The sequence below is a fragment of the Phyllostomus discolor genome, chromosome 12 (assembly GCF_004126475.2).
Source record: "Phyllostomus discolor isolate MPI-MPIP mPhyDis1 chromosome 12, mPhyDis1.pri.v3, whole genome shotgun sequence".
NCBI lineage: Eukaryota > Metazoa > Chordata > Mammalia > Chiroptera > Phyllostomidae > Phyllostomus > Phyllostomus discolor.
The window spans coordinates 24,356,880-24,366,523 of record NC_040914.2 but is presented as its reverse complement, the minus strand read 5'-3'; the positions used below and the strand labels follow the sequence as shown (position 1 = coordinate 24,366,523).

The 9,644-nt window shown below is 52.7% G+C and overlaps 1 protein-coding gene and 1 pseudogene across 1 annotated transcript; both read left to right on the top strand.

Annotated features, from left to right (window-relative positions):
- Positions 1-2,275: 2,275 nt before the first annotated feature.
- LOC114510666 (leukocyte immunoglobulin-like receptor subfamily B member 5) lies at positions 2,276-7,602 on the top strand (the record flags this gene model as incomplete). Its single annotated transcript, XM_036012896.1, is given in 10 exon segments — positions 2,276-2,564; positions 2,726-3,001; positions 3,228-3,524; positions 3,802-3,930; positions 3,933-4,103; positions 4,657-4,703; positions 5,594-5,762; positions 6,370-6,422; positions 7,443-7,448; positions 7,450-7,602. Coding segments are annotated over 10 exon segments (1,590 nt in total), but the record flags the coding sequence as incomplete, so codon positions are not given.
- A 1,702-nt stretch (positions 7,603-9,304) lies between these two features.
- The window catches only part of LOC114510665, a 63,623-nt pseudogene continuing 63,283 nt past the window's right edge, over positions 9,305-9,644 (top strand).

Genomic DNA, 9,644 nt, shown 5'->3' with positions numbered 1-9,644 from the left:
ATGTGAATGTATTTACACGTGTACTTTTGCAAAGTTTATTTTTTTGTCATTATTTTTCTCATGTTTGCACCTCACTGACTCCACTTTTGTCCATTACTCTTTTGGTTTAAGTTCCTATTTTTGTTTGCTTTCCATGAGCATGTAAATAATAAAGTACTGGACACCTGTCATGTCTGAGAATGTCTTATTTTCATTAAGATAGTTGAAAACATTTCCTTTCTTCAAATAAAGGATATAATTCCAATACAAGGTGTAGGACTTCTTTGTTAGTTTCATTCTATATGCCAAGCCCCTGGAAGTCAGAGCCTGAGGTGGTGGATTTGACACCAGAGACAAGAGGTCAAGAAGGTCAGACCTGACTCCTTCTTGTCATACTAATGGGTCATTGCCCTCTGACCCTTTCACCTGGCGTTTGATAAAAATTTGGGTCACTACAGAATTCTACATTTACATTCAAATCCATGAATGTATTTCCCCCATCTTTAGTGTTGTGTTTGTTTGAAAATCATCTCCCATCAATCTCCCCCTCTTGCCATGAATAAAAAGACGCACATTTCATCCTACACCACACTCATGCTCCCTGGCCTTTAAGGGGCCTATCTGCCCCTCTGTGAAATGCCCAAACCTTGGTCTCTAGGGTGAACACAGGCATCAGTTTCCCTGCTCCTCCTGAAACTCCCAGGATCCATCGGACGCCCCCTTTCTAGTCTCCATGCATCTTAGTTTTCTATTCCAGTTTCTCTGAATCACATACTGCAAAGTGGACTTGGTGCTGGGGGCCACTCAGTCAGTGTCTGTCCTCCATGTGGGTCTCTTCCATTTGGGGAACTTTCATCTCCCTTTTCCCACACCTCTCTGTGTGTACATATTTTAGAGCTATCATGACTACCTGTGCTTGGTATTCAGTGAAGACATGGTCTGAAGTGGATGAAACAACCCTGCCCTTGACACTAGACACCTTGATCCTCTCATATCCCAACCCACTCATGTCTCCATCTGGTCTGGAAATGGAAGTCTCCATCCCATGAACCAGCATCACTGATTCACACCCACTGTGGGGACTAGGCTTTGTGACAATATCATCTGGATGAGGAAACTGAGGCACAGACAGGACATTACCACTCAAGGATACATGAACGTTGGATGATGAGTATTTAAACAAATATTTGTTTTAAGTAAAAATCAGGACTGTAACCCAAATCAATATCCCCTGAATCTTGAAGGCAGGACCACAGCATGAGGAAGAGGCTTGAACAAGGAAACAAGGGGCACTGAGGGGGCAGGGGTCACTCAGAGGCTTGTCCCCAGGAAGGTGGGGTGGATGCTGTTGCTAGGAAATCATGAGAAGTCAGTGAGGGTGGCTGGGATAGAAAGAAAGTCACACTCTGGGGGCAGGGGAAGGGGTGTATGTCCTTCTCTCACTTCCCTGTGCCTGTCCTTTGTGCTCATTGTCACAGTGGCACTCGCCTGAACTGCACAGTGAGGAGGAGACCACGTCCCTGCTGATCTGAGCTCTGCAGGCACAGGGAACCCTGTCTTCCTGAAGCAACTCCAGGGCCTAGGTGATCACTGTCCATGGGGAGGACCCACAGGGAGGGGCTGATGGCCAGGCTAGGTGGGAAAGGCAGCCTATGGGGGAGACTCTCACCTGGAAGGACATGCCCTGGGTCACCTCACCTGCAAGGGGCATCTCAGGTGGCTCCAGGTTTAAATCTTCCTGCCTCAAGAGAATGAGGGCCAGACTCCTGGGGAGACACTGTTCCCCTTCCTCAGGGGTACTGACGTAACAACCCCGTGACGGGGACGGACAACCTCCCACTGGCCACACCCTGTGAGTCTGTCTACACTGAACACATCGTGGACTCTTCCTTCTACACTGCTGGGTTCAGAGAGGAGACACCATGCCCCCCAGCCTCACAGCCCTGCTCTGCCTCGGTGAGATGTGAGGGGGGAGGGGCAGCCCTGCTCTGACAGGACCCCAGGACTCAGGAGGCTCCTGGGGAGGAGGGTTCTTCTGAGGATTCAGGGCAATCTCTCACAGGGGCTCTCTTGCAGGGCTGAGTGTGGGCCTGAGGATGCCAGTGCAGGCGGGTGAGTCTGTTCTCAGGGGTCCCAGGATTCTCTCCACATAAAGGACAAGGGGCTTTCCCATCACGCAGCTGGGGATGGAGAACATAAGTTCTCAGTTAATGGATGAGGGACATCTGGGAAGGTTCTGGGGCTGAGATTTGGGCACCGGGGTGAAAATGTCTTGTGACCCAACTTCTGATTCCTTCCAGGGACCCTCCCCAAACCCACCCTGTGGGCTGAGCCAGGCCATATAACCTTGTTGCGGAGCTCTGTGACTCTCTGGTGTCAGGGGACCCCGCAGGCCCAGGAGTTCCGTATGGATAAAGAGGGAAGCCCACAGCCCTGGAGCAGACAGAAGTCACTGCATCCAGGGGACAAGGTCAATTTCTCCATCACACACATGACAGAGTATGATGCAGGGAAATATCGCTGCTCCTATCTCACCCACACAGGCTGGTCAGAGCGTAGTGACCCCCTGGAGCTGGTAGTGACAGGTGAGAGGACACTCAGGGGTCCCAGCCTCAGGCTCTGTCCTCAGGAAAGGGGATGGTCTCAGGGGGTCTCCTCCTCACAGCCCAGCCCTGGGAAGTGTGAGCCCCATTTAATACACTGCCTTCTCCTCTTCTAGGATCCATACACAAACCCAGCCTCTCAGCCTTGTCCAGCCCTGTCGTGACCTCAGGAGGGACTGTGACCCTCCAGTGTGGCTCACGGCAGAAAGTTGACAGGTTTATTCTTACTAAGGAAGGAGAAAACAGGCTCTCCTGGACCCTAGACTCACAGAGAGAACCAGGTGGGCAGGTCCAGGCCCTGTTCTCTGTGGGTCCAGTGACCCCCAGTGACAGGTGGAATTTCAGATGCTATGGATATTACAGGAAGAGACCCCAGGTGTGGTCACAGCCCAGTGACCACCTGGAGCTCCTAGTCCCAGGTAAAAATATTCTCTCTTTTGCCTCTTGCATGGATTTAGTCTGTAGACAGGTTACTGAATTCATTGCAGGGAGGGGAACCCCGTGTGAGAGGTGGGCTGAGGGGAGCACAGGGGCTCCTGGGTCAGAGACACAGAGAGAGAGAGAGAGACAGTGGAACCTGGAGACCAGGCCAGGAGGAGGGTTCATGGGAGGAGCAGCCCTGTCACTCCTGTCTGGTCCCTGCAGGTGGCTCAGGGAAGCCCTCCCTCCTGATCCAGCAGGGCCCCATTGTGGGCTCTGGACAGAGCCTGACCCTCCAGTGTCACTCTGACATCGGCTATGACAGATTCATTCTGTCCAAGGACGGGGGACAGGACCTCCATCAGAGCTGTGTCCTGCAGCCCCAGGCTGGCCTCTCTCAGGCCGAATTCCACCTGGGCATTGTGAGCAGTACCCATGGGGGCCAGTACAGGTGCTACGGTGGATACAACCTCTCTTCTGAGTGGTCAGCCCCCAGCGACCCCCTGGACATCCTGGTGGCAGGTGAGCAATCAGTATGGGTTTAATCAAGGACCCAGAGTCTGGCTCAGGCCCTGCTAGGATCTCAGGTGGTGAGGGCCAGGACAAGGGATGTGGGGTCTCCAAGGAGAGAAAGAGAGAGAGAGAGAGAGGGAGGGAGGGAGAAATAGGTGATGGGATGGGAGGGGGAGACGAAGAGAAAACAGAGACAGACAGCAAGGAGTGTCCTAGAAAGGGGCCTGCTGACTCTCAGGTCACAACTTCCTCAGCAGCAGTCCCCCACCCACTCCCCTCTCTCTAGGATGGCTCCCTGACAGACCCTCCCTCTCGGTGCAGCCAGGCCCCTCAGTGGCCTCAGGAGAGAAGGTGACCCTGCTGTGTCAGTCATGGAGCCCAAGCGACATTTTCTTTCTGTCCAAGGAGGGGGCAGCTGATCCCCTCTGACTCTGAGATCACAGTCCCAAGCTCAGCAGCACCAGGCAGACTTCTCCATGGGTCCTTTGACCTCAGCCCATGGGGGGAACTATAGGTGCTACAGTGCAAACCACAGCAACCCCTACCTGTTGTCACAGCCCAGTGAGCCCCTGAAGCTCCTGGTCTCAGGTAAGACCCCTGACTGTCTTTCTGAGCCATTAGCTCAGGTTCTCTTCCTTGGAATTCTCTTCCAAGAGTTGTGGGCTGCAAGGGGAGGGACTGGGCTCCAGGGATGGTCACCCAGATGAGATCTGCCCCTCACAGACCCTCCTAAACCTGTCCATCCATCTCCCTCACCTGAGTACAGAAGATGCCAGGTGCTCAGCTGAAGGCACTTCAGTGGGCCACAGCACAGCTGCATGGAAAGAGTCTGAGAGATGTGGGACCCCATGTCCACACCAGACTCTAAGCCACTTGTGTCCTCCTTCCAAGAACTTCTGAGGCCCCAGTTCACCACCCACTGGGCTCTTTTCCACAACCAGTGAGTTAGTGGGGCCCTTTGTTCAGAGAGAGCACAGCCTACCTAAGGGCCGTTCTGAGTCTCTCAGGGAATTCAATGCCCTCAGATGTTACAGACAGACAGGCTGAGTCCCAGGTGGGCAAGAAGTTGAAGACAAATCCAAGCGGGAATAACAGGGTGGCAGGGGCTCCCAGGTTTGGCCCATTGCCCCCCTTTCCAAAGAGAGTCAGGCCCGCAAACCGGAAAGTGAGGGTCTCTGTGGGGAGGTGGTGGGTGAGTCCATGGGGATGGGGGCTGAGTTCTGTGCAAGTTCAGGCACCTCTAGAGGCTCTGACTTGGACACACCCTTCCCCTCTCTGTGCCTCAGTGTCTCCAAGTGTAAAACGAGAGAATCATGATCCAGAGCTAAGATTTCCTTTCAGTTCTGGTTCTGACCTCCTCAGAGCAGGGGGGGCCATGAAGGGAGGTACCCAGGACATGATGTTATGGAAACTGTCCCCTCTGCAGCAGTGACAGTGACACTGGACATGAAGGGACAGGAATAACATGGGTTTGGGACATCCAGATCTATTCCTTAGCTCCGGTGCACACTCAGTGGAGGGAACAAGGGCTGGAGTCAGACCTGGTTCAGGTCGTGGCTCTGCTGCTCCCGCTGTGGGACCTGTGGTCCCTTCTCTTCCCTGAGTGTCGGGTTCATGTCTGTTCACCCCTGGTCCCCTCCTGCTTCTAGGGCTGCAGTGACATTAGGTGACATAAGGGGCCTCACAGAGCTCAGGAATGCAGACCTTCCAAGGGGGCATCAGGTTCACCACACACCAAAAACTCCTCTCGTGTCCCTGCTGCATCCCTGCTGTGCTGGGGGACAAGTAATAAGGAAGTATCCTCAGGTCCAGGCAAGACAGGACTGGCCCCTGCAGATGAGGAGCCCAGAGCTCAGAGCTGGTGTCCTCCTGGGGACAGGAGGAGGACAGCAATGGGAACCCACATTCTGGGGTCCAGTCCCAACCCTGTCCCAGCCAGGCTTGGGGACCTGGGGCATGTGGCTAACCTGTCTGAGCTGCAGTGGACTGGGTGGTGTGTCAGCCATGCCTGGTGCATGAGGGCTGTGAGGTCAGATTTGATGAACGACAGACCCCAGCCTGTGCCTCACACACAGTAGGTGTTTGTTAAATGGCAATTTTGGCTCATTCATGTCATCACTCCTGCCCAAGGTGTCAAACAGCCCCTGAACATCCTGATTGGGGTCTCAGTGGCCCTCATCTTGCTGTTCTCCCTCTTCCTCTTCCTCTTCCTCCGACATCGGTGTCAGAGCAAAGGCAGGACATTGGGTGAGTAAGGAAGGGGTTGACCTGGGTCACAGGAGAGAAGGGCTCAGAGAACCTACCACAGGAAACAAGTACATGGGGAAGGTCAGCTGAGAAATAGAGTTCTCTAGAATCTCACATCAGAAAACCCAGAAAGAAAACACTCAATGTCAGCATGGATGTACAAATGAGTGTAAGTTAATGTTTTATTGTTTTCAATCTTCTGTAACATGAAATATATGCACAAGCAAGTATTAAAGTTTCCTTCTTTCCTCTGGAATCACACTGGAGGGGGTTCTACCCTCCCAAAGCTGAGACTGTCCCTCTTGACCAGCCCAGACAGAGGCCTTGGTCTGTCCTCCAGCCCAGCTGCAGAGACCCAGGAAGAGCCCTTCTGTGAGAGGAAGGGACAGCTGCCCTGGGGAGGGGGCACAGGGATTTCAGGAGGCAACAGGGCAGGAGATAGCCTAGGAGGCTGTGGGGGTCAGGGGTGAGAGGGACTGAAATCCACACAGCCTGACCAGGCCTGTCACCTCACCCTAGGTTAGTGACCCATCTGGGAGCAGGTGGGTATGTAGCCCTGAAAACTCAGGGACCCTGCCAGGAGATACACCCCATCCTGTTCCAGCAGATGCTGTCATAAAGGACCCACAGCCTGGGGAGAGTGTGGAGCTGGACCCTCAGGTAAGAGCCCTACTCCTCTCCAGGCCACCAAAGACCTTCCTGTTGCCCCATTGACTCCAATGGTCACTTCCCTGTCCTCACCTCCCCTGTATCTCAGCAGCACCCACACTGACCTCTCCTTCTGGGCACCAGGTCATCCTGCTGTGACTCACTCCTCCCACTTTCATGTGACCTCATGCCTCCTCCTGGGTGGTCCTCTCTGCTGGTTCCTCGCCCTCTGTCTGACCTTGTGCAGCCCCAGGTCTCAGGAGGAGGTGTGAATGAGTGAACCACCTGCAGGTCCCAGGGTCCTGTCACTCATTCATGCAGCAGCTGTGACAGGAGCTCACTGGTTACCAGCTCCATGTCAGTGCCCCAGTGCAGCCCTGAGCAGCCTGTCCCCACACTCCTCGAGCTCCCCTGTGGCTGAGGGAGACACCTGCAAACAGGCAGATAATGTCCTGGAGAGCCAAGTGCTCTGAAGGAGAACGAATCAAGAGAAGGGGGAGGAGTGTATGGTGAGGGGAGAACAGAGGAGACAGCAGGTGCAAAGGCCCTGAGGCAGGACCTGCTGCTTCAGGCAATGGGCCCTGTGGCTGGAGCTGAATGAGCAACAGATAGAGTGTTAGGTTAAGAGCAGATCTGCAGAAGCACCAGGAGTCCCAAGGCTGATGGAGTCCCTGCAGACTCCATCAGGAGAGTGACCTCATCTGATCTGAAGTTTAAGTCGTCACTCTGACACCATGTGGACACGTGACTGGAGGGTTTCAACTATGGGGTCAAGGACATGCTGGTTCTGTCTCACTGTCTCTCTGCAGCAGAACACACCCAGTCACGACCCTCAGGGAGTGACATGTGCACAGGTGACCCTCTCAACATCGAGGCTCAGGCAAGGAATGGCCACCTCTCCTTCCTCTTTGTCATGGGGATTGCTGGCCATGAAGGGCAGAGAAGCAGAAAATGACTGACAGTCAAGTGTGTTCCGTCCTCCCCAGGCCCCAGGATTCCCCAACCCCAACCACCTTTCTTCTCTCTCACTGTCTCCCTGCTCCAGGCTGTTGCATCTGCTGCCCCCCAGGATTCGACCTACGCCCAGCTGATGCACTTGACCCACAGACGGGAGACAAGGACACCCCCTTCCTTCCCATCTGGGAAGTCCTCAGATAAGCCCAGTGTGTACGCTGCTCTAGCCGTCCACTAGCCCAGGAAGGATCCAGATCCCACATTCCAGGGAGGGGGCCTACAGGGACCCCAGAAGGTACAGATCTGCCCCCAAGGATTCCCAGCTAGTGGACCCAGTCTGCTTGGAGACCCGATATGGACCCCAGCAGCTTCTGGGACCCTCTGGGAGTGCCCTGATTTTGCAGTTAGAAATAACTAACATCCATACACTTTGGAATCAAAGAAACAAAATTCTCAAGCATCAATGTGTGAATTTAGAACCAAAAGGGAAGTGAGAGAATGCTTTCAATGAATGATAGTGTAAATACTACACATTAAACCTACAAAATGGAACATTAACAACCATGAAAGAACATCCTAGAAAAGAAAAAGGCGAAGACGTAGAAACCACCTCAGTGTCCTCCCACACATGCTGAGATGAAGGTGTGCAACCTGTGCAATGGAGTGTCACTCAGCCACAGAGATGAAATCCTGTCAGTGTGGTGACATGGAGGAACCGTGAGCATGCCATGCTACATGGGGTAAGTCAGACCCCACAGTACAAGGACTGTACGACTTCACTCGTATGGGGGTGAGATGTGAAACTCTGCACTGTCGTATGTATTAACTATATTGACCTTGTAATTAAAATTTTTCCTGCAAACTGAACTCAAAGTCTGAAAACCTTCACTGGTAAATGCTTCTGAGCACATATGCATGTTTGAAACACATACACACATGGACACACAGAGACACAAACATACACACAACACAAGTATCACAGTCTTATACAACCATCTCCTGACAACAGAGAAGAAAGGCACATGCCCCAGCCAACTTTATCAGACCAGAAATAAATTGATGATGAAACCAAACGACGGAGCTACAAAGAGGGGACCTCATAGGAAGCTCTCTCACGTGAACTCAGGTGCAGAGTCCTAAACAAAGTATCCCCAAGATGCACAAAAGCATAAACTGTGTCATCCATCCCGACCAGGCAGGTATCTGGTTTCAGAGATGCACGGTTGGTTTCATATCCAAAACATCAATCAGTACAACTCCAACATTAGAAGGAAATGAGAAAGCCCTGGCTGGTGTGGCTCAGTGGATTGGGCACCGACCTGTGAACCAGGGAGTCCCAGGTTTGAGTCCCGTTTGGGGCATATGCCTGGGTTGTGGGCTGGGTCCCAATGTGGGGGCATGTGAGAGGCAGCTATGCATTGGTGTTTCTCTCCCTCTCTTTCTCCTTCCTTTCCCCTATCTAACAATAAATAAATAAAAAAATTTTTTTAAATGAAATAAAAAAAATCCTATCAACAGATGTAAAACTTTTGTTATAATACAGCATCAAAATATGAAAAACTCTTCAGAAGTAAAAGGGATTTTTTCTGTCATTTTTCAAAGCATCTTTAAAAAGCTTTACAAAGGAAATAATGCTTAACAGTAAATTCTTGAAAACCTTTGGCCTGCAATTGAGCCTGGTACAAAAACAGTCACTATGGAACTGCGCATGCGCACAACCTCCCTGCAACCCATGCCTGCCCATTTGTCCAGCCCGACCCTATCCCCCAGGTGTTTCGGGTGGGAGAAGAGGCCTCTCTGCATTGCAGATGTGACACCCCCATGCCCACCACCTTCCTCACCAGGGTGCTAAGAATGGGGCTACCCCAGGGCCCCGCCCAGTGGCCAGCACCTGAAGCAGTTGGCTCCTGCACAAGCCCCAGCTGTGGTCAGGTCCCACCCCCTCCCCTGCTTTGGCTCCCACTCCCACCCCTGCACCTGTCTCTCCAGCGTCCACCACAGCTTCTTCTGAACCTGCACCTACTGGTGCCACCAAGCAGGAGAACCTGGCAGAAAAGCCAGTGGGAACTCCCATCAACAGACAGGACATCCAGACACTCTTCCCTGTCAAACCTTTTTGAGGATGCAACAAGTGCACTTGTGACAGGTCAGTCCTCTGAGAATATGGTCACTCAGAGTCTGTCCATGGGCTATGAACCAGGGCAAGGGATGGCAGCCTGGGGAGCCAGGTTCAATGACCCAGACAGCTGCACTGTATCTTTAAAGAGAACCCCAGAGACA